The sequence below is a fragment of the Vicugna pacos genome, chromosome 18 (genome assembly GCF_048564905.1).
Source record: "Vicugna pacos chromosome 18, VicPac4, whole genome shotgun sequence".
Taxonomy (NCBI): domain Eukaryota; kingdom Metazoa; phylum Chordata; class Mammalia; order Artiodactyla; family Camelidae; genus Vicugna; species Vicugna pacos.
The window spans coordinates 39554524-39578951 of record NC_133004.1 but is presented as its reverse complement, the minus strand read 5'-3'; the positions used below and the strand labels follow the sequence as shown (position 1 = coordinate 39578951).

Genomic DNA, 24428 nt, shown 5'->3' with positions numbered 1-24428 from the left:
CCCAGCTGTCCCACCACCTCCCGAACAGCTGCACGTGCCTGAACCATCATCTTGAATGTGCCAGGATGGCCAGTCCCCACACCTGGACAATCTTCTGGCGGAAACTTGTCAACAGCAGAATCATGAGACATAATAAAGAAAAGACTGGCTTAATAGCAACTCAGTTGTGTCACACAGTAATAACCAGGACAGGTTACAAAATAGCAGAGATGTTACCTCAACTTTTGAAATACGCAAAATTAAAAGGGCACATACTACCATCAGTGATTATTGCCTGCTTTATTATTTGGCTACATTTTGGGTTTTAAACAATGAACATTACTATCTGTGTACGAAAACAATGTCACACTTGATAAAATCCACTTCACTTTTAGTTTAAAAAAAAAAGCTGCAGGTAAATGAGTGTTGGTCCCCAGGGTGTAGCTCCACCCCCTCCCCCCACCTGCCCTTTCACCGGAAGGTCATCTCTTGTTGCCAGAACGTTCTTTCTCAGGTATGGAGCTCTGTTTCTACTTTAGAGGTCACAGCTTCTGGGGAGCAGACTACCCAACATTAAGGGAATCAGGTCCCTTTAATTCCTCACATTTATGCTAAGCCCAGCTAATGCAACACAATCCCCTTAGGCCACCAATGAGGACTCGAATCCCCGTGTTGGTGCTGCTGGGGCTTTGCTCTGGTTGTTCCTGCCCCTGCCCAGCCTCCCTCACTTCCTGGCTTTGGGTCGTTATCACCACTGAGTATCAGGGGAGGACGAAGTCCGGAGGGGGCAGAGGTCAGCCAAGGCAGAGTTTGCTTGGCCAGGAAATACCTCACCGAGAGAACCGGGGACAGAAGGCAGTGGCCTAGTGTCGGCCACTGAGCTGCCACCCTAGCAAGTGAGGGGACCTGAGGAATCAGGCCCTGCCAGCCCTTCCTTCAGCTCACCTGCCCGAGGGATGCAACGGTGCAGAGAGCAGGACTGGGAGAAGCAGCAAGTGACACAGACTTCAGACGTGAAGCTACTGACGAGACCATCATGCTTCCGTCTAATTTTTAAATAATATCTAGTTCTGATTTTTGATGGAAGAGATGCCAGACACTCTGCAGTCAGCTCTAATGGAGAAGAAAGCACGGTACTCAAATGGAGGAGACCTTGAAAAAGAAAATCAAAGCCTGCTTTTATTGATGTTCCGACAGACTGACCGGAGATTTGGAAGGGATGGTTCGTTAATACAATACTCATCATCAAAGCAAACTGAAAAGACAAAGGCATCTGAAATGGCTTTACAGTGACATGATGCCTTAATAAGTTAAGAAAAAGGACAGCTCGCTAACTGCCTTCTCATTTCATGCTCTTTACAAACTCCTCTCCCTTCTTGATGGAGGCTTTCAGCTCAGGAATGGCCTCGGCGATCATCTTCTCTTCAAAAGGGGAGATTTTGCCGATGCCTAGATTCTTCTCGATGCCCTTTTTCTGGAGAGAGGGGAGGTGGGAATAATGAATGAGTTTATTGCAGAAAACCCAGCTTGTAGCTTCATCGCTCTGCCTGGACTGTCTACACGAGTGGCCTCTGGGAGCCCACTGAGGGGTGGCACATCCCATACGGGATGGGAATGAGCCGGGCCAGCTCTGGCCTTGGTCAGGCAGCCCTGGGCTGGGACCTGGGCTGTCAGTTACACGCCAGGTTGGCTTCCTTTTCTATAAAGGGGCCCCCAGTCTACCTCACAGGAGGCTATGAGGACACACGTGGGTGACCTGGCACGTGGCACACTCAACACTTAGCAGCACCCGAGTTACTCGCCCTGCCACAGAGTGTACCTTTGGGATCTAGTTTCTTTTCCAAATTGGTAAAGGACTGAAGAAACACTTTAATATCCACCTGAATCTAACGTAATTAAGCAGGTGAACGTCAGACATGAGGAAAACAGTAGGTGCCTGTCACAATTTCATCCTCCGTAGCTGGGCTGTTTGTTGGAGCCCCTACCCTGGCGAGGACAGTCAGCCGCGGGGTCCTGACCCACGGGCCCCACCACACTGCACACACCTGTGCTGACCTGGTTCCTGAATTCATCTCTTCAGAGTCAGTCTTAGGAATTTTGGACACAAGGGTGTCCGTGGAAGGGCTTCTGGTGGCCTAACAAGTCATGAAATGGCTTCCTTCTGGGCAGGAGATGAAGGCGGGCACATATCTGCCTGGTTCCAGCAGGTGCCCACACTTAAGAAATGGAACCCTGGTTCCACGGTTTGTGGGAATGAGACTAGGAGTCCTGCCCACTGAGGACTCAGAGTCAACCTGACCTGGCAGCTACCCTAAAATGGCCTGGCTGAAGCCAGCAAGGTAATGAGATGGACTCCATCCGAGCGCCACATTCCAAGGGGAACGCCTGCAGCAGAGACGGAAAACCAGTGTGACAAGGAGCCAGGACGCAGGGAAGCCTCAACTGGAAAGTCTAACAGCTATGCAAAGCCACACCTGGGGCTCCTTGGAAGAGGAACGAGGCTCATCAGGGCCTGAGGAACCTCTTCTGTGAGGGCTGTCCGTGGGCTGCCTTGAGATGGACCGAGGGTCTCACCAGGAACACACCCAGGCAGCCGCTGCCGACCAGTTGCTGGGGCCGTGAGATTCCCATCAGCCCTGGGGCTGAGGACTTCCCTGCTCTTAGTTCTGTGGTGCACTTCTCCCTCAAAAAGCCAAGCTCACTCTAGGCGGTGAGACGCAGTCACCACACAGGGAAATCCGAACCATGGCGCAAACGCTCGGGGCAAAGCTGTCAAGTTTTACCATGGAGACCCAGCCTCCAGGATACATACCCCCAGCAGCAATGGTGTGGAGAAATACGGACAGTCTGTTTCCTGGGACTTAACAAAGGAACATTCGACAACTCCTTCCTTTCCGTTCATAGCATCCAAGAGGGAGAAGACAAACCGGGCTCCGGCATATGCCATGGACAGGGTGGCAGAGCCTAGGAGGACACAGGCAGGTCAGCCAAGCTGGCAATGTGACCGTAAAATGCAGGTGAGCCCATCCCGCCAGCTAAACAAAGCACCCGCACAACCTCCAGCTCTCGTAGTTGAGACCTCAGGTCAGCATCCCTTGACCCGCAGACTCATGAATGGCGTGAAATTGGGGTTGCTGACCTCAAACACTACTCCACGCCACCAGGCAAGCTGAGCTGCCCTGACCTGGGGCTTGCTCGTCAAGCGGCCAGACGCAAAACCTAGAAAAGGACCAGCTCCTTGCCAGGCCCCCGTGAGTCTTCAACTCTGACTCTAACTGCCCAGGGCTGCCTCCGAGAGCCTACCTGCTCCAGCTTTAGCCTTGACCACCTCCGTGCCGGCCTCCTGGATGCGCCCCGTGAGGGTGGTCAGCTGGTCCTGGGGAAAGTCCACCTTGGGGGTGCACTGCAAGCGGAAGCCACAGGGACCACGTGAGCAGGGCCAGGCCCATCACCTCCCAGGTCCCGCATCCTCCTCCCCCACCACCAGGCAGGCCCCCAGCATCACCGCCCCATGGGAAACCAAGACCTTTTCTTTAAAGAAAAAAGCTGATTTTATTGGGAGGTGTGGTGAGTTCCCTACTCATTTTTAAAGAACTTTTTCTATTTTGGACTAATTTTAGACTTAGAGGAAAGTTGTAAAAATAGCACAAAGATTTTCCTCACCTGGCTTCCCCTGATGTTACATCTTACATAACCACAGTGCAAGTACGAAGAATAGGACATTAATAGCGCACGTTATTAACTAAGCCACAGACCTTATTCAGTGTCAAACTGTCCCACTGCTGTCCCTTCTCCGTTCAGGGTCTTGCCTAGGACCCCCGAACTCAGGGATCTTGCCTTGGCCAGTTCCCATCTTCCCTGGCCTTTCACAACATCTGTCGAGAGTGCCCACTGCTCATTTTGTAGGATGTCTACCAACTTACATCTATAAGGTGTTTCCTCAGGATTTCCCTGTGAGGTTATGAGATGGTGTCATGTATTTTATTCTCGGTGGTTTTACCTCATTGCCTACTCATTTTCAAACAAAGCAGCTATGCCTGCTCTAACCTGACCAGGAAGTCAGCAATGGTTCCTTGTATGGAGGAGCTGGCCATCTTGAACACCTTCTGACCACACTCACTCCCCCAGCTGTGGACTCTGAAAGGCTCCAGCCTGATCACAGCCCCACAGGCCCTTCGAGAGACCCAGACTGGGATGGGGCTGTACCCATAGCAGGAATCCTTTCAAAATATAATGGATAGTGAGATTTTTGTCAGCCTGTCCCAAGGGCCCCTAAGTGGAACCTCTGGACGGTGCTCATGACCTTCAGGCTTCCGGGCAAGGTGACGCACACACCTGAGAGATCACGGGGATGATGGTCTTCCCAGCATGGCCGCCAATGACAGGAACGTTGACTCGAGCTGGATCCAAACCCTGGTCACCAAAGTGTGAAGCTTAATTAATTTTTAACACACACTTTTGAGTGTAAAACATGTCATATCTACCTAAGGCACCAATACTGGAAAAATCTACAGAACTCAGAACAAAACAAAGAAGTCAGGAAAGAGGCTGTCTGACCCCAGCTATGCTTACAGCTCTTATCGGGCCCCACTAGATGGTCTAACATCTGTTTGCACATGTGCAGTGAGGAGTAACTAGGTGTCTGGTGAGGTCACTATGAGGTTTCCCTTCATGACGGACCGAAAACTGCCTCCTTGAAGGGTCTCCCCAGTTGGTCCCCATCAGTCTGATAGATTCCTGGAACCAGAGGATGACAGTCCTCTTTCCCACACCTGATGTCATACCCCAGGCAAAAGCCCAGACGCGTGTGCCCACACTCTGTCACCGAGAACAAGTCAAATTCTCTTTCCCTCATATCAGAGCAAGATTCCAGAAAACCCAGGGGTGAGAAGTCTGTCAACTCAAACTGATTGGGACAGAAAGAATGAAACCAAATTGAAAGGGGTCACAATGCCATGGCTACGCAGGGCTTGCTGGGGCGGCTGACTCATTTGTTAAACCAGAGACATGACGCCCCCAAGAATCTAGGAACCAGGTATCTCTTAAGACAGTCAAAAAAAGAAGCTGGTAGGAGTTATGGGAGGGGGTGAGCAGTCCCCAGATGCTTCCACCTTCCCTAAATGCTGCAGCTGCTAAAGAGAGATACCCTAAGTTAGGAACCAGACTCACTCAGGGAGGCCCAATCTCAAGAACAGGCAGACCCAGCAGCACCGAGTTAACGGAGCAGGGAGCTTGCACAGCAGTGCCTGTGGGCCAAGGCACCGTGCTGGTCACCAGGGACACGGGCACCAACAGACAGAGCCCCTGCTTTTGAGAAACGCATTGTCTTAAGAAAGACATTGAAACAGACACAAATGGATGCTCCAGTGTGATGGGCTAAGCCAACCACAGGATGGCTGTGGAAGACAGGGGTGCCCTTACTCAGCCTGGCAGAAGGCTTTTGGGGGCAGACCTAACTTCATCTGGCAGGGAGCAGGACTCTGCCAAGGGAAGCACATTCCAGGCAGAGGGGGCAGAAGGAGCAAAGACATGAGGTATAAAGAGCATGTTAGCACCTCAGCAGAGCATGAAATGCAAACAGCGAGCCCAGTGGAAAGGGAAGGTCGTGGTGCAGGGGGCTGGAGACAGCCAAGGTGGAGGGAGGAGCCAGAGGCTGCAAGGTTAAGGGCTGCCTTTCAGTCCTGATAGAACTCAAGAATTTTTCTGAATACAAGGCAGCCTGAGGTAAAGGGCACATCACTTAACTGACTCGTCCAGCACTAGATTCTCTGGCAAGGGCCGAGACACCCTTCCTCCACCCCACACAGCAGTGCTTCCAGGCTAAGGCTGCATGTCTGAGAACTACGCAGGCACACAGCGGCCACGGGTGGCTGTGAAGCATCTGAAGTGCGGCAAGTGCAACAGAGTACGTGAATTTCTAATTTATTTAATTGTAATGAAACAGCTGCATATATCTACTGCTGCAGCAGGACTAGGGGCCCAGGTAAATATGTGCTTTGTCCCCGAAGAGCCAGGAGCACCACGGCAGACCTAAGGGAATGAACACCACTGCTTCCAGGAACCCAGGGTGTGAGCCTCAGAAAGCTGGGACCCCCACCCTCCTGACCTGTCCGTGTTCAGACTCGGTTCCAATGAGATCTCCTCCGCAAAGCCTTTCTGACTCAAAGAGGGTCATGCTCTATACACATGTGCGCTGAACTGATGATTCAGTTCAACTGTCTCTGGAATTAGTGTCTCCTTCCACTTTGCTCCACAGCGCTCCCAAGGCCTGGGGCCAAGTCTCATGGATCTTGGACCCCACAGCTAGAACAGAGCCTGGGGAACATGCCACAGTGGGAATTACAGGGGGCACTGGACTGTCCACGTTCTAGAGAGAACTGCTGGGTGCACCAGGAGGAAAATGAAGGTCGGTGGTCCTGTGTGCACGACAATTATTCCCTACTTGGGAGACCCCCACTCCCTGACTTGCAAAGTCACAAAAAATGGCCTAAAGCTCAAGACGGCTTCTTGGGGCCAGAGGAAGTGGTTCTGCCGGGTCCACAGCCAAAAACATTGGAGAGCGGGTTGTGAAAGGCACTGAGGACACCAGACCTGGTGCTGGTGCCAAAGCCCCAAAGCTCCCTCAGGACGAGTCTAGAGCTCAGGAAGCAGCAGAGCTCTGGGGTAAGCTGCTACCAGTACCAAGAAGGGGAGTCAGAACAGCCCAGGGACAATTCTCGTATCTGAGGATTTGGGGAACCCTCCCAAGTTCCTCATGTCTGCTGATTTTATCATTTGTCTAATGATTAGCAGGTAAATGTTAGTTACTAAGTTTTCAGAGGCAGTGAACTTGGAAAGCACAACCCAGTCTAGCCAGTGAGAAACCCAGGGAAAGCCGGAACCCTTGGTGCAGGAGGGAGAAGAGCAGAGTCAAGGCAGAAGCTGGTCACGGTTTCAGCCTGCAGAGGCCCATGGCGTGTGTTCCCTGAGCAACGCGAGAGCTGCTTCCCACCAAGGGGGCAGGCCATAAAGACATTTAAAGTCCCCAGTCACATGGGACCTGTAAGGCCCCCGATCTTTCATGCCCACTAATGAGCCAACAATGGCCAGAAAAGTTCAGAAAGGTAATTTGAAAGACGCCGGATGCAGCTCTTACCTTCAGTTCTGCAACAAAAGTGTTGGCTCGGACAATGTCCAGGGTGGTCACCCCGAAGATTTTATCAGGGTTATATACTCCGTGCTTCTTGAAAACTTCTGCTGTGATTGGGATGGTGGAGTTAACCTAGTAAATCCAGGAGAGAGGCACAGTTTGCCTGCATTCTGAGAGCACAGCCAGGCAACAGAAGGAAAAGTCTTTTCGCCAGACCATTAACAAGCCCTAAGGTGCCACATTAAACCGGATGTTTGATAACCGACCCCCACAATGGCCGGAAGTCCCCCTACTCTACAAGAGTGCGTCTTTCTGTGCCACGGGAAAGAAGAAACCCTTCTCTGTGGCAGACGCTCTCCCCCTCGGTGGCCTCTGAGCCCAAAGTTCACAGACACACATGACCCTTCAACTAACAACTTAAAATGTGATGAAGGTTCCGAAACGGCACCTTCTGCTCCAACTGGGGCTTATGCCTGAAAGGCCATTCTTAAAAAAAGAAAAAGAAACAAACAAAAAAACAGTCAGCCTAGCACAGAGCTAAAAGCTCTAAGGGACCAGGGTCAAGTCCCAGCTCTGTCACTCTGCGTTGTAACCATGGGCAAGTTACTAACTCCTGAGGACTCAGTTTCTTTATCTGTAAAATGGAGGTAACTATCTCATAAGGTTGTTGTGAAGAGTAAGACACTTAATATATGGCAAGCGCTTAACATATTACCTGGTGCATAGAAAGACTAAAACCAGACCAGAACAGCAAGCTTTACACGAGGTGCTGGTTAATCAGCTCCCCAGCAACTCCTGATCGTTGCCCCTGAGGAAGGGCAGGCTGGTTGGAAAAGGCAGGATCCTCTTCCCAGAGGCCACGGGCCCCACCTCTGGGTTCATCAGCAGCCACGTCCCTCAGTCAACATCATGTCACTGCACTTTCACCCACACCAATCTTGAATTCGGAGACCAGAGTCCCAATTCAAGCGGCGGGGAGGAACGCAGAGGGCTGCTGTCAGGTGCAACCCGAGGCCCTGCTGGGGCGGCTGTGGGAGCCACCGCCATCTTCTCAGGGGACACAGCACTCGGAGTTTCTGAACTGAAGAATGAGCTTCCTGCAGAAGCCAGCGAGCGAGGCCCGGGGCAGCCGTGTACAGGATTATGTGCATCAATGTGAGGAGAAAGGGGATGTCGGGCAGGCAGGAATCACAAACCCTGAGAGACGTATGGTAAAAGGAGTTAACAGGCACCAGACTCACGGCTGCAAGCAGCCTTAGGAATGGACTTATTTTCCAGGTGGAGAAACTAAGATATCAAGAGGGGAAATGATCTGCCCAAAGGCACATGGCTGATAGAAAAATCAGGTTAAAACTCACCTGGTCATGCCAGGGGGAATCCTTAGGAAATAAATTCAAGGGCCTCTTATTAGTTCACCCAATTTACCCATTTCAGCACATTAATCTGATTATTCTCCCTATAAGCACAGTAACATAGTCGGGCTAACTGTGAACTTCCATACGGTATCAGCAGCCACCTACCTGCCCGCGGCTGACACTCACCGGGTTTGAAATGATGCAGATCATGGCCTCGGGGCAGTGCTGGGCACAGGCAGCAGTCAGGGTGGCCACGATGGTGGCATTGGTGTTGAACAGGTCATCCCGGGTCATGCCTGAGAATGATCCAATTTAAGATGTTCACAAAGTACAGCCTGAAGTTTCTAAATACGTGCCAACTGCTGTGTGTGTTGTTCCAGGAAATTCAGACTTGAGTGAAACAGGGTCCCTGTTTCAAGTAAATCTGCCTTGTAGGGAAAATAGCCCAGTGTGCCAAGTGCCAAGACTGAGGTTTGTGGGGGTGGGGTGGGGGAAGGGGATGGGGGTGTAGCTCTGAGGAGGATCATCAGGACCAGCAAGACTTCCAAGGAGGAATGGGCACCCCATGCAGGAAAAGCACACACACAACACAGACTGGGCGAGGGAACACCATGACACATGGGGGGCTTTATCTGTACCCCACAGGCACTGGGGAGCCTGTGGAATTTTTTCTGCAGCAGAGAAATCTGACCAGATCAATTTTTCATGGAAAATCATGCCCTCGTCTGACTTGCAGGGAGATGCTAGGCAAGGCTTTCAACACACACCTGGTTTTCTTGGGACTCCTGCCGGAATAACCACCACATCACAGCCCTTCAGGCAGTCTGGAAGCTGCTCAGGTCCGAGGTAGCCTGGAAAACATACCCACAAGAACAATTTCACTGCCTCTGACCCGGAGAGGCCAGTATGTCTGTGGGGACAGAGTTCGGATAGGACAGCCCGACCTGGGCCCAAGGTTGACCATAGGCCTCAAGACAGGCTGGAAGGCCCAGCCATGAAGGGGTTCCTCTCCTGGGGAACTGTCACTGTGGGTCTGATGACCCTGGCAGGCAGGAAGGGGCCCCTTTCATTATCCTTTCCTCCAGCCTCCACTGGCCCAGGCCCCAATTCAGAATGGAGCAACCCTGCAGGTTCCCACAAAACTACACCAAACTGGCTGCTTGTCTTTATCCTAATCACTAGCACCTAAGTCCTTCTTGGCTCCTGGTAAGAGCTGCTTATTCATTGCCACAATCATCCTAACAAATGTTGCATCTCGGGATCAGATCAGAAGGCACACTGGAGGCCAGGAAAGAACATCCCTGTGCTCTAAATATTAGCATTTATTTTGTTTACTTCTATCATCTGAGGGAAAAAAGGTCCAAAGATTTCAGGGAAATTGGCTCCAATGACCAAAGTCTGCTCTGATTTGCCTTTTCCCTTACTGCAGGAGCTTTTGGAAACTCAAACATAGTGTCCAGAAGAAAATGAGCAAACTAATTCAAAGGGACCATGGAAGGCACACAAACATGTGACCAGCTCAGTCTCACACACTATCAGTAGAGACAGAAAGCAGTACAAACTTTCTGCACAGCCATTTGATACTTTATAGGAAAAGCTTTAAAAGTGTCATACCCACTAATTCTACTTTCAGGACTCTTAAGAAACAAGAGGTAAAGATAAAGATGTTTTTCACAGCTTATATATTTATAGTAGAGCGAAACAGGAAACAGCCCAATGGTCAATAAACACACGATAAGTTACAGTACGTCTTTAAAAATGATTTTTACCAAGAATTTGGTGACAAGGAGAAATGTTGCTGTAATATGAAGGTAAAATAAGCAGGGTATATATAATTATATATAATTATGCATGACTTCTTGGATAACATACCTATATTACCTACTTGGAAGGGCAGACTTCCCTAAGGTGGCCGTGCTTTGGAAAAGCTGTCAAAGGTAACTCTGGGGTGGAGGGATGGCCCATGGCAGGAAGGAACTGGCGGTGCACCAGGGACAGCATTTCTTACTGTTCCACGTCCCTGTAGGAGATTCCCCCTCCCCCATCCTCATATTATCTTTTTTTTAGGGGGTGGTAGTGGTGATAATTAGGTTTGTTTACTTTTAATGGAGGTACTGGGGATTGAAACTAGGACCTTATGCATGCTAAGCGTGTGCTCTACCACTGAGCTATAACCGCCCTCCACATTACTTTTTAAACTAGAAAAAAGTTTTACACGGGAAGATTGGACCATTGTTGTTTTCCTGAAACTGCTATTTAAATTTTTCTGACACTGCTATTTAAATTTTTGGACTCAAGTCCAAAAAGGTGCAATAATTTACAAAATTTAATTCTAAAATGAACATGAAAACCCCAAGTCTCTTAACACCCAGTTTCATCTAAGACTCTCACTCTAAACCTGGACCTTGGTCTCCTGGGGAGACGAGATGTAAGTTCTCTAGGGTCGGCGTGCTCAGTACCTTTCACAGTTGCCCTGGTCTCGATGTGGCTCAGATCCGCGGCCACTCCGGGGGTATGAGCAATATCGTAGAGGGTCAGGCGGCTCACCAACGGGCTGTTCTTCAGGAGAAGTGAAAGGGGCTGCCCGATTCCTCCGGAAGCCCCTAGCACGGCTACTTTAGCATTATTCTAGAAAGAGGCACACAGAAAGGACTCTGGAGACAGAATCAGCATTGAAAAGACTCATGTGGTAACCTGCAGAATAGTGCACTGAGCCTCTTACTGCAGTGGTGCCAAATGAAGGTGCAATAGTATTTCAACCAACCCTAAGGCCCTTGTTTCCTTCTGAAGTTCAGAAGCTTGCATTAAGAAAATGGGGGAGAACTCATGTCTCTAGATGCTGTGATAGTCAGGGTCCAAACTCACAAATAAGAAGGGGAGCCTATCCTGGCAAGCATGTGGGCAGCTGCCAGGGAAGGAGAAAACAAAAGGAGAAAAGAGCAGTCTGTTACAGTTTGTTTTTAAATTTCTATTTGTGTTTTATATATTTTAATTCATACCGACAGGAATAAATACATTGAGATTGCATGGTCAACACATTCTTCCTGTTAAAGACAAAGGATCCAAAGTCTCTCTGGGCCCATGTACTATTTGGCTCAGGCTCATCTTTCTGACTTACACAACTGCATTCTCAACATCTCCACCCTTATGTCCAATAGGCATTTTAAACAACAGATTCAAATCTGAGCCCCTGACATCCCCGCCCCTGCCTGTAGCAGTCTCAAGACTGTTCAGCAAATCTCAACTCCAAAGCCCAAAGCCTTGGTGTCCTCCAAGCTCCTCTTTCTCTCACAACACCCTCTTCAAAGTAACGGTCAGCAAATCCCACTGCCTTACCTTCAGTTAGTTCCCTTCCCCTACTTCTCAGCGTCAACTTTCATCACCTCCACCTGTCCTAAGTTTATTCACTGTTGGCTTAAGTGCCATTTCTCACTCTTCTTTGTATTACCTGCAGCACCCAGCACAATCCTTGGCAAGCACGGATACTTAATGTACTTGTGTGTATATTTCATTTTTTTAATGAACTGAATGCACAGGAATCTTATCTGAAGGACAGAAGCTAAATGAGAAATGTGGAATCTCATTCAGTAACCACCTCCCCTTTGGATGTGGTACTTAAGAGGCCATGTGGGCATCTCCTGGGCTCTCAAATTTTGGTTGCAGTAGTCACTTGGAACACTTGGTAAAAAATATAGAGGCCCAGGTCCTATCCGCCTCTGATCTTTAGCAGCTTTCAGGTGATTCTGACACACACCAGAGTTTGAGAATAGCTGCCCCAGAAGAAGATGGCTAAAAATAGCTTAAGCTTAAGCAGTCCCAGGCCAAGCCACCCACTATTATAACACCTGGGGGCAGGCCCAGCCGGCCCAGAGCAGAATGGATCCTTCAAAAAAGTCCTTAAGAGGAAACAGTGTCTTCAGTTTCTTAGAAGGAAGGCTTGATGATCCAAAAAAGTCACTAACAATGGTCAGGAAAGCTGAATTTTAAACCTCTGGCAAAATGACTGTGTAACCTTGGACCACTTCTCTACCCTCGGAATCTTAGTCTACACTATGGAGTTAAAAATTACACACTGTTTGTACAGATGCTGCAAGAAGAACGAGGTTAGTGTCAAAGTACTATGGAAAAGCCTCAGGCTTTTCGACCCTGAAGGAGCACAGGTCAAGAGCAGGCCCTCTGGGAGACGAGCTGGGGGCTTGGAGAAGCGCACCGGTCCTGGAGCTGAACTACCTTCCCCTCTCTCTCCTGAGCTTTCTCCCCCGCACTTCCTGCCCAGTATCAGAGCCGGCCCGGGGGTCCGGGCTGCTCGCGAGCCAGGAACACACGTGGCTTAAGCCGGGGGACCTCGGCCTGCAGTCAGCCCCTTGCAGGGCCTACCTGGGCTGAGGTGCTGAAGCTGCGGCGGAGAGCGGCGCCGGCAGGCCGGGCGAGGGCGGAGAACATGGCTGGGGCGGGCGGGGAGCGGACCAGGCGGCGAAGGACCTGGCGGCGAGCAAGTGACTCCAACGACCTCCACACTGCGCAGGACCTCCCGGCTCTTCTCCGCCTGGTCTCGCGAGAGTGGCCCGGTTTCCGGCGCCGCTCTGCTCACATCTCGCGGTATCACGGCCACATCCGGGCTGTTGCGGAGACAGGCGAAGGGTCGCTTTCCCAAGCGTAGGCTTTGGCTGGGTCGTGTTTCCTGCGGCCTGTAGGGGAGACGCGGTCGGAGTGGGAGGGAGAGTCAGCACCGGAGAGGTGGAAGAAGACAGGCTTTAGGCCTGAAGAGCCTTAGAGGAGCCATTTTGCAGGTGGGGCCCCATACAGAGGTTCTGACAGGAAGACCAGCCGAGGTCACGCCGCGGGCCTGACGGAGTGGGTGCGGTCCGAGCCCCTGAGCCAAACCCACCCCTCCTGCCCGTGGAGGCGGGAGGGGGCTCCGAGGTCTGGAAAGAAAAGGGGGAGGGAAGGTGGAGAGTCCCGGGGTGGGAAGATGGGGGCCCCTCTAATCAGTGACTCCCGTGCACCCCTGTGCTCTCGAGCGCACACATACACACACTGTCCGCCAGCCAGTGTCGTCCTCCAGGTGCCCAGGACCTTCCATTACAGCTTACAAAGCTTTAGAGACGCCCCTACCGAGAATGGCTGACCCTAAGCATTGACTTGGGCGCGAGACACTGTTCTTAAGAGTTTACAGGAAAGCAATCAAGCGTTACAGATGAGGAAACAGGTGATAACTTGTGAAGCTACCCAGTCCCTACTCTTCAGGCCTGCCCAGCAATTCTGTGAACATGGCCACATTGTTTCTGCTTTAGGGATGAAGAAACTGGCTCAGCTCAGTTAAGTGGACTTGTTCAGGGTCTACCCAGACAGAAAGTAATGGTTCCTACTCACAGGAAGCTTATTTAAATTTCTAAGTTAACTTTATCAGCTTATCGCTTCATTTCCACTCCCCTTCTCCCTATTTTCTGGCATACAGATAATTCCTTACCCTCAAAAAGTTCAGGGTCAAGTGGGGCAGATAGGGGTACTGCAGGTTGTTGCCTTGATGGAGGAGTGTACAAACCCAGTGGAGGGGGGTGACAAATAACAGCCTGCTTGAGAACCTGGTTGGGGAAGCAGGAGTGAAAAGACCAGTTAGCAAAAGTGCTGTAGGAGGGAGTGCATGATGACTGGCTTACTCTTTCCTTTCTCCTTCCCACTTGTTTATTGAACTACTAGGATGTGCTAGTCCAGTCTTGGAGCTGGGTACCCAACTGTGAACAAGACCCACACATTTTTCTGCCTTCATGGAGCTCAGAGTCTAGTGGGAGAGACAGGTAAATTGCAAGCAGCATGATATGATCAACACTAGGAGAACTATGAGGTGCTGTGGGAACACAGAGGAGGTCCATCTAACTTAGATTTGGGGTGGGGACTATGTGAGAAAGGACTTTGGAGGGTGAAATGCCTAAGGGGAGATGTAAAGGAAGAGTAGGAGTTACTCAGTGGGACCGTTCAGCTCCACAGCCGGGAGAGGTCCTTGTCTGGGCATTGGAGCTCTCAAAGGAGGGGCACTAGGAGCTGGGCGTTTAACAGTGGGAGGTGTTCAGATGAGAAAGGAAGGGGAAAGAGCCCAGAGAAAAACCTGGAGGTGGAAAAATCCAGATCTGTATTCAGGGGACAGTGAACAGATAATTTCTGTTGGTGTGGAGACTTGAGGACAAACAGTGACCTTTATCTTATCATGGACTGTATTTTCTGGTTAATTATTTACCTCTCTATCTTAGCACTACAACTGAAAGCATTTTGCAGTCAGGTATGTCTTTCATCTCTATTGTCCAGCTGTTACGGAAATGATAGGCCAGCCAAGAAACAAGCACCACTCGGAGGGTTGGAGTACTCAGATGTATTACGCCGGCGGGCTCAGAGGGGCTTCTGCTCCGAAGCTCTGAGCACCTCCAAGACGTGTGCATGAGGTTTTATAGGGTTAATTACAAGCTTGGGGTACTCGGCCAATAGGCATGGAACAGCTTTAGCAGCATCATTATCACAAAAGTAGCGGCAGGGAGGCAGCAAACCAACATTTCAAGGCCAGATATGTCTCTTTGAAAATCCAGCTGGCTAGCAAAAAAAACATGAACAGGGAACCAGCAAACCAATACTAATTAACTTAGATTTATGAGTTAGCCCAGCAGGACTCAAATCAGTAATCTGACACTTGTTACACTTGGATTTGTGAGTTAGCTTGTTAGCCCAGCCCGGCTTTTCCTTCACACAGCATCTGACCAGGCTGAGAGTGGGCCTCTGAATTTTGAGAGAGTTGGGTGGTTCTAGATATGTCTGGAAAAACCAGGTTGTGCATGACCTATGAATGTTAGCTGAGAAGTTCGTGTTCTATTCCTTGGGAAGCAGATGTTTATCAAAGTTTTTATGATGCCACCGAAACTCTGAGGAAGATTAGACTGACCTTGACATGCTAAAGATCCCAAGGGAAAAATGCGCAGGGCAAGGAGATTGTTTAGGGGGCTGTCTTACGAGATGATAAAGATCTAAGTTATGGTGGTGGTTTTAGAAATGGAGAAAGTGGGGCCAGTGAGGGAGAGGGACGAATGGTAAGAGTTTGTGCGCATCTGGTTTTAAGAAATGAAAAGTGATGTGGGGAATCAGCCTGAGAGAAGTATCTTTGTACAGAAACAGGGAATTCAGGGGTTGTGTGGAAGGAGAGCTGGCTGGAGAAAAAGTAAAGCACTCTGTTTTAGATGGGCTAAATTGGAAGTGATGGTGAGTTGTCCACATAGAAATATCAGTGGGCACTTGGGAAATTACTCCAAGAGGAAATATGGGATTGAAACCGATGAGAGAGGCCAGGACTGAAGTCATCCCTGTAGAGGGGAGAGTTGAAGCCATAGGAGAGGAACTAGAATCAGATTCTCATGCTCACTCCCACGTGGGGCTGGAATTCCTCCCTATCCCTGCCAAGTCAGTCAGCCCCTGTCTGCATCTCCACTACAGGGAATCACTATCTCCTCTGCTCGGGCCATCCCAGCAACTTGACTGTTAGAAAAGTTTCCTCACATTCAACTGCTAGTTGCTTCCTTTTAAATCCCAGAATGTTCTATAACAGTCTTAACAGCTACTGTACTAAGCATTGACTTTGTACCAGGCACTGTGCCCTGCTTTGCAAGTGTAATTGTTACACTGAACATGCCCAGCCTCATTCAGGAAGCCTAGTGCAGTCAGAAAATAGCTTTATGTCTTCATCCCCACTCTTCCTTTAAACCTTTGCTTGTCCTTGGATTACATCTAGTCACCAGGACAGACTTGTAATAGCCTGAATGTCCAATTCACATTAGTAGTCAAAACTCTGAACTTGATTCAATGTTAAAACTTGTCTCCTTCTACCCTTGAGCTTGCTTCAGGCTCCCACCTTTGGAGAGGAGAGTGATTGACTGCTCCATTCCTCCATCTTACTTCCTCACCACCTTTCATCCCTGCAGACTGAGGCTTCAGACCCATTAGTGTTGGTGGAGGGGGGTTGTAAGAATATAGGGGCAGGAAAGGTCCCTTTGTCATTTGGCATCAGTATTATCTGAGCTTGACAGGAGTTTGTAGCTGACACTTCCATGTGGTGCTTTTGTGGGTCTCTCTTACCTGTAGTTCCCTTGACCTAGGTGTTTACACCTCAGTCTTGCTGTTTCCAGGTGCTCTTTCAGCCCTCATTTTCTGGTATCCCCCACTACCTGCATTTGGTCCAGGGTCCGTCCAAGTGGCCCTCTTGGGCAGAGTGCCTTTAAGATGGCTTCTAGCTGGCCCTCTTTACTGTGTGGCCCACATCTGGTCTACAGGAAACACATACATATCTTTTTCCCCAACAAATTCTAGGGGTGTAGGCCATTTCAAATGCAGCTGCCTCTCCTTGCTAACTGCTAGTTAGCCTCAGACTTTTCCTTAGACTTTCATTGGGGCCCACCACCAGCCTGTATGCCTGCACAAGCTTCAGAGGACACAGGCCAAGCTATTCTAGGGGTTTTCTTTCTTGTTTCATGAACTGTTCAAGAAAGCTGAGGCTTGTGAAATGTTTGAAATCATAGAGAAAGATGCTAATGGAGGTAAAGAGTTTTGAGATGCTAAAAGTAGAGAGAAGGATTAGGTGGGAGAAGATGAGGTCAGAGGATGCCTATCCCTCTGGTACGGGGAAGAAACTTGAAGGGCACCTAGGGAGTAGTTGGTAGGGCAGGGCTCTTTGCATCCAGTGGCCTTAACCTTTCTCGGCAAGAACTAGTAAATGAGAGAAGTTGCTTCAAGGTGAGGAGGTTTGGATAACAGCTGTAGCCATTGGGGAAATGCTGCGCAAATAAGGGACGATGAGAAAGGATTAGCTGGCGGCTGTCGGGGCCAAGCTAAAGTTCTGCGGAGTGTACTTTCTATGTGCCCAGGTTCATGTGTCTCAAAGCCCAAACCCCACGCCAAGTTCATGGACGTACAGGTGGGGCCATACACACAGCCTTGCATCCCCCTGCACATCTGCATGTTCACATCCTTGACCACATAAGCACATGGTTCTACACAGGGGACTTGAAAAATATTATTGCCATATAGTTTACGTACAGTAGAGTATACAGCTCTCAAACGTGCAGTTGGATGTTTTTGAGTTTATACCCTTGTAACCACCACCCAAAACAAGCTATAGAAACATTTTCATTATTCCAGAAAGTTCCCTTATGCCCCAGTCCCCCAAACAGCTACTTCTTGATTTCTATCACCATACATGAATTTTGCTATTTCTTCACTGTATGTATTTTATACGCAATATACTAATTCATTGATACCCTCTTTGCCACACTGCCACACAAGCCGCACACATGCATGTATACGGACCATTTTGTTCCTTACAATAGGCTTAAACCGCAGTCAGGGGCTATCAGATTTTTGCTCTTAGGTGCACATATTATATACTAACCTACCTTCTCTTCAACCCTAAAATCGTACCCTTTCAGATCCTTGGAGCTAAAGTGAAGAATTAGAAAGGTGGTTGTCCTCCCACCTGCATGGGAGTTTTCTGTATTTTCCTCTAGGTACATTAGAATATTGGAAAATGTACAGTGTATTTTAAAACACACCTCTGTTTACATATATAGTTTAACTTTTTGCTGCGGCCCATACCTGCTGGAAGTTGAAGGATTTGGCTTTCCAAGATACATACCAGCAGAGCAACTAGGAGGCGGTGGACAGTGACAGCAGAGGCAGCAAGAAGCTGCTGGCAAGGTGCTCTCAAGAGCTGAGAGTTCCCGACGGTGACAGATCTGTCAGGAGCAGAGCCTTCAGTCCTCCAGACCAGCCAGGGGTCAGGGAAGTGAGTGCAAAGCTGGTCAGGTGCAAGAACCCGTGTCAGGAGCAGAAGGTGGGGCATAAGCCCAGTCGAGAAGAGGAGGAGCCAGTGCCAGAGACGGAGTCAGAGGAGGTGAGACCAGACGTGGTGGCTACACAGCCTTTGTGTAGCAGTTTGCCAGCCCCTACCTCTGACAGTGAATTGCTGCCTGGGTAGGCCTGTCACCCTCCCGGGGCCACTAGGGTACTTCTCCAGGGTGTAGTGGGTGTAGGTTTGGGGACATGGGAATGAAGGCAAAATAGAAGATGAGGGACAGGGATGTGGTGGCTGGGTCTGTGCCTCTGGCCCATACCTGTTCCTTCCAAAATACAGAAATACCGGCAATCACTGGCAATAGGACCTGGTGCTCCTCTGAACTGAGAGATTTCAGGACCACTTCTGAAGCCTCTGCAACTGTGGGGTGCTGCCACCCAGGACTGTGTCCCTTAGTTTTGTCAAGATTTGGGCCACAAGGAAGGTGTCTGGCTGGGATCAAAGAAAGATTGTATCGGATCCCATAGGAGCCTGACCGTCAGGCAGCATCATAGGCTCCCCACCTCTTATAAACTTGGCCAGCTCCCACTCTGGTCTTGGCCTGAGATTCTCTGAATCTCTTGTCTACTGGACTTGTAGCTATCAGAGGTTCCTGGTTGAGGATGAAAAGAGAGAGAAGTTAGGAGTAAAGGATCTTGTGTTTCTAAGCTCTTGCTCTATACCAGGCTCAGGTCTGAGCAATTTATGTTGATTATCTCAACATTACCTTCCTATAGCCTTTCCAAAGTGTAGTATTGCCTCAGTTTACAGGTGAGGGCATTGCTGCCTATCGCTGTATTTAAGCCTTGGTCATCCTAGCACAACCTCAGTTTCCCACAGGGAACCTGGGCATAGTGGGGTTGGCTGTGGACCCCATCTCATATCTGTGTAGTCTTCTGGTCCCTGCTTAGCCTGAGCCAGGAGCACAAAGTGAAGGTTGCAGTCTGGCTTCTCCAGGAGCATTGAGTGATGCTTCCTTTCCACCAGAGGCAAATGTCCATCAGTTGTGTCCACCTGTCTGGGGCTGAACCAGACCAAACTCTCAGTATCCTAGAATGCCTGTGAGAAGGATGGGGTCGGGCCCAGTCTCTGACAGTGATGCTATCAGTCAAAATGGAAAGTCCCAGGCATTGGGCAAGCACAGGGAGGCAAGAAGGCCTGGATCTGGCCAGTTTCCCCTTAGTCTCAGGCTATGACAGCTCCTAATGAAACATCCCTTCTCAGTCAGCTGTTTTCCCAAAATGGTGGTGGGCATTTTCGCTGGAGCTGAGCTTGCCAGCACAGCTGTGTCTGGACTGAGAGGGAGAGAGAGCCCCACACAAGTCCCCTGGTTTGAAGTTCAGGCCAGGTCATCACAGGGAGGGTGAAGAAACTTCCTGCTGGTGGGCATCTAGTGTGCCGAGACAAGGCCTGGGCTGGCATCCTGCTGCTGACAGTAGGTGCCTCCTTGCCATCCAGAAAGCTGTGTGGATATCCCAGCTGCATCAGCTTATAGGAGAATTGGTCTCTTTCTCACTCCATGAAGCCAGAGCCCCAGAAGGTGCTCCCTCTGACCTCTCTTTCTACAACCTGCCTCATCACCCTTGCAAAAACGATCACACTAAATGCCCTGAAAGTCTCTTAAAAGCTGTGCTGTGCTAAAAGAGCCTAGAGGGTGATGGCTGAAACTTGGCATTTTGACTCCACTGTTTTGAATAGTTCACCAGGAAAATGAGACTTGGTAGCAATAATCAATATAATGAAACTCACAGCGGCAGAAACTATATTTGGTAAAGTCTGATGCAACAAAAATCTGATGAATGAGTCAAATCTTTATTGTACAAATTCACAGGGAAAAAAGATGATCTTGGGGAAAAATAATTTTGAAACAAAACTGAAGATGAAATTGGAATTGGTTAACTGAAATACAGAAAATCGATTAAGGAGTTAAATTGGCTTAATGGAATTCCTCTAAGGAAAATACTTTTGGCAAAACCTCATCAATATTCACTTAATGGTTCCATGTAAAAGCTCAGTATCAAAATATTTGGGGGGGCCCAAACTGTTGAGCCAAGAATATCTTACACCCTTCAGAATTTGGAGCAGCCCTGAGAGATGTTATCTGTGTCCAGCCCTCCACCCATCCGGGCTAGTGATGCCTCTTGTCTCAGCTCACAGGGATCTTCTCAGAAATGTGCTGTTAGATTCGGGACTGCCTTCACCCCCCTGCACTTTACCAGCAGGCAAGGGGCAGTTCTTGCTTGACAAGACAGAGTGCCTCCTTTGGGAAGGAGAGAAGTCTGAAGGAGTTCATCACTGGGGCTGGGCTGGGCTTTTCCTGAAGGCCCAGAGACAACCCCTCTGCTAGTGAGTGAATAGATGGAAGTTGTAATGGGGAGAAGTAGTTGGGAGTGTGAGGATGGGCTCTAAGCGATAGACCAGACAGGTTACGAGCCAGTTTTTAGGTTGGTTTAACAAAGTTATAGGGTGAGACACAGAGCCCATCCTGCCTGCCCTATGCTCACCACCTTCAAAATGGCCTGAGATCAGGACTTTCAGAGGCAGAAGACCTGGGGGTGCAAGAGGGGAGATCCTGAGGCGGAATCTACATGTGGCATCTCTATATGTAGCATCAGGTCAGGATGACCCCATTGGTGAAGGCAGGAATGGTGACTAGTCATAATTTATTCCTTCAACACGTGCTTATTGAGCACTGTTCTGCACCCTGGGCACTGGGTGAGGACACAGTGAACAAGAAGGGCAAGGTCTCCACCTTTATGAGTCATACATTCCACTGTGATGAGACTGATGATGAACCAAGCAAACAAATTAGTGTGATAATGCAGATGAAGACAAACTCATATTTTGCAAAGATCACCTTGACTGCCATGTGAAAATTAAGACTGTTAGGGAGAAAGCAAGAAGCAGGAAGCCCAGTTGGGAAGTATTGCATCCTCAGGAGAGAGATGCTAGTACCTTTGGTCTAGGATGTTAACCCTGGAGATGGAGAGAAGTGGATGGATTTGGAATGTATTTAGGTAGTAGAGCTGATAGATTGGCTGTGAGGGGCTGAGGGCAAGAGGGGTTAGGGATGTGACCCAAGTAACTAGGTGGATAACGGTGATGTTCATTGAGACTGGGAAGACTAAAAGACAAGCAGATCTTGGAGATGTGGGCATATGTAATTTAAACATTCGTTTTTGGCCATATTATATTTGGGATGCCCATCAGGCATCCAAGTGGAGGCTGGAGCTCAGTGGAGGGGTTAAGTAGGGGCTACAGTTTAGGAGTCATTAGTATACAAGGGGTATTCAAGGGACTAGATGAGTCCTCTATAAGGTAGGGCTTACAGTGGTGGTTCTCAGCTAATGGTAACTTTGCCCCTCTTCCTGGGCGACATTTGGCAAAGTCTGGGAAATTTTTGGTTATTATAATTGGAGGCGGGGCTTTGCTCCTGGCGTCTACTGGGTGGAGGCCAGGGATCCTGCTAAACATCCTATAATGCACAGGTCAGCCCCCACAACAAAGAATTATCTGGCCCCAAATGTCAGTGGTGCTGAGGTTGAGAAGCTTTGTCCTAGGGTGCGAACAGACAGTAAAATTAGATGATGGTGCCTAAGGGCATTCTCATGGGGAGAGAGAGAGCAGGAATTATCTGAATGGTAGGAGGGAACCCTGGAGAGTGGGGTGTCCTGGGAGTGGAGAGTTGTTTGGGAGGGAGGAGTGCTCCACTGGGTTAAGTGCTGCTGAGGTGCCATGTTTGAGCACAGAGAGAAATGACTACTGGGTTAGGCAAGATGGGTATTGCTGATGACCTTGATAAGAGCAGTTTCTGTGGTTTGCTGGGGTTAGAAGTTCCAGGGGAGAAGGTTGTGCCAATAGCCAACACTTAGCGAACACTTCTTCCCTGCTCAGAATGTCTTACGTGTGTAATTGCTTTAGTCCACACACAACAGGTACTATTATCCTTGTTTTACAGAGATGGCAATACTTTTTTACCCCCATTTTACAGAAGTGGAAACTGAGGCAAGGAGAGATAATTATTCCCCAAGGTAAGGCAGCCAACAGAGAGTGACACAGTAGGAATTTGGACCTAGAGAGTCTGGAGGTGAGAAAGTGGAGGCAGTGAGTCAACACTACCCTTTTGAGACATCCTGGCTGTTAAGGAGAACAGACAAGTACAGAGAATGTGTGCTGTTAGGAATGGTTTATGTGGAGACCGAAACAGATGATGCTGGAGGAAGGATCCAGGGCTCAGGTTGAGGGGTAGCCTTTCTGGGGAGTACTGGTAATTCTGAAGTGGACTCTGTTTTGAGCAAGATTATGTCTGGACCTGACTGGCCTTCAGAGGTCTGCTAGCTGCGCCTTGTGGCCCCCACCTTATCTCAAAGGTAGCCCCCTTGCAGGAAGCTGCTGCACAGACCCAGCTTTCCTCCTTCCGTGTCCACGAGGCACCAGAGACAGTTGTCCCCAGAAACCTGTGTCCCAAAGGCAGCCCTGCAATCAGGAGCCAGAGCCCAGGCTGGGCAGTTCTGTCAATACAAGTGAATGATTCTCTGCCTTCCATGAACCGTCATGATCTTTACCATAAGCTTACAAGGCCCTTCACAAGGGGTCCTGCATTGGCCTCCCTGGGGTCTTCACTCATCACTCTCTCCCCTCTGTCACCACACCAGGCTCCTTTTGAAATCTCTCAGGTACTGAGTTCCCTCCTCCTCTCAGGAATGTTCTTACTTCCTTCATCCTCGCTCTCTCCTCCACCTGCCTAAGTCTTGCCTAACCTCCTGTCTCAGCTTAGCAATCGCATCTTGTCAGCCCTTCTCTGATCCCCGCAGCTAGGTGGGACCCTCCTGTTAGCCCCTCCTATGACACGGGATGCTGACTCTTGGAATACATTTTCTACGTATTTTTATGTATGATGTATTTTTTGGTCCAACATCTGCATTCCATGCTAAACTGTAATCTTCACAAGGTTAGGTCTAGCTTACCACAGTTATTTCCAGTGCCTGGCATACAGTAGGTGGTCAGTAATTTTCTGCTGAAGGAAGAAATGAATTGGTGACTATTTTACAGCCTGCTTTGTATTTGTATGGTTCATATATGTTGTATGCAATGTTTATCTCCCCTGCACACATATCACTATACAGTTTTGAATTTCCCTGATTACTTTCATCCTTATTTGAAGGCATGTTAGGGAAGAGTTTAATTATCTTACTTTGTGGTCATTCATCTAAGATAAAAAGATGTACAAAGCTTTCACGTTATTACTGATTCTTCCCCATAGGATGACTGGTTTGGTTTTGTGTGAACCAACAGAGCTTTACAACATCCTGAATCAGGTCACAAAACTATCCAGATTAACCGAACCCAACTATCTCTGTTTATTGGGTAAGTACATAAAAAAATATTGTGAACAGTGTCCTTCAAAGATTATTTTTGATGAATCAACAAACTTTGGTGGGGGGCAATAAATTAGTTTAGAAAACTGTTAAACTCATCAGGCATAGCTTAGATGCTGCTATTAATTGTAACATGACTTGGAATATTACCAGATTAAATAAATCTAGAGGAGAAGTTCCTGGAAGACTAATGTTTGAGTCCTCTTGTTAATTGCTTTTAGTGAAATATTTTAAACATCCAACAAACATATAGTAATAGACAAAACACTGAAGTACCCACCATTTAGATTTAACATAATAAATAAAAAGTTAAATGCACAGATGTACCTCCCTTTTGTACCCCATCCTGATCCTATTCCTTTCCCTCCCCAAAGATGACTGCTTCTGTATATTTGCACTTTTACTACATCTGTAGGCGTCCCAAAATAATACATGGTTCAAACATTTACACAAATAGTACCATAATGTACAGTGATTCTGCAGCTTGCTTTTTTTGTTTGCTTAAAATTGCATTTTTGTTGTTTCCCTTATGTCTAAATATGAAGATCTAAAAAAAATATGAAGATCTAGTTTATTTTAGCTGTTCATTGCAATACATATCCATTTCTAATTGTGTTGCATTGTGTCGCTGTTATGAACAGTGCTGCAGTGAACAGTATTGTATATCTCTCCCTATTCATGTGCAAGAGTTTCTTCAGGATATACATCCAGAAATGAAATTGCCG

At 48.7% G+C, this 24428-nt stretch overlaps 2 protein-coding genes across 7 annotated transcripts in view; one reads left to right on the top strand and one right to left on the bottom strand.

Moving 5' to 3' along the window:
- Window positions 1-1140: 1140 nt before the first annotated feature.
- On the bottom strand, window positions 1141-13038 carry MDH2 (malate dehydrogenase 2). Of its 2 annotated transcripts, XM_006201392.4 has the most exons (9): window positions 12841-13032; window positions 10923-11091; window positions 9231-9314; window positions 8650-8759; window positions 7115-7240; window positions 4315-4392; window positions 3283-3382; window positions 2792-2943; window positions 1141-1453 (listed from the first exon to the last, which is right to left on the bottom strand). In XM_006201392.4, exons 1-9 carry the CDS (start codon window positions 12904-12906, stop codon window positions 1322-1324), a joined length of 1017 nt encoding a protein of 338 aa, XP_006201454.1. In that variant the 5' UTR covers window positions 12907-13032; the 3' UTR covers window positions 1141-1321. The 2 variants fall into 2 exon arrangements, with proteins under 2 accessions (XP_006201454.1, XP_072799231.1); XM_072943130.1 differs by lacking the exon at window positions 10923-11091 and having other exon boundaries at window positions 12841-13038.
- A 39-nt stretch (window positions 13039-13077) lies between these two features.
- STYXL1 (serine/threonine/tyrosine interacting like 1) overlaps window positions 13078-24428 on the top strand; it is a 47530-nt gene continuing 36179 nt past the window's right edge. The window contains exons 1-4 of one of the 5 annotated variants that reach the window (XM_072943131.1): window positions 13078-13253; window positions 14164-14261; window positions 22284-22356; window positions 23589-23692. In XM_072943131.1, the coding sequence (XP_072799232.1) occupies window positions 22286-22356; window positions 23589-23692 (175 nt within the window). In that variant the 5' untranslated portion in view covers window positions 13078-13253; window positions 14164-14261; window positions 22284-22285. Of the gene's footprint in view, window positions 13254-14163; window positions 14262-18366; window positions 18386-22283; window positions 22357-23588; window positions 23693-24428 lie in introns of those variants that run through there. The other 4 variants (XM_015236976.3, XM_006201391.4, XM_072943133.1 and 1 more) reach the window with 4 other exon arrangements.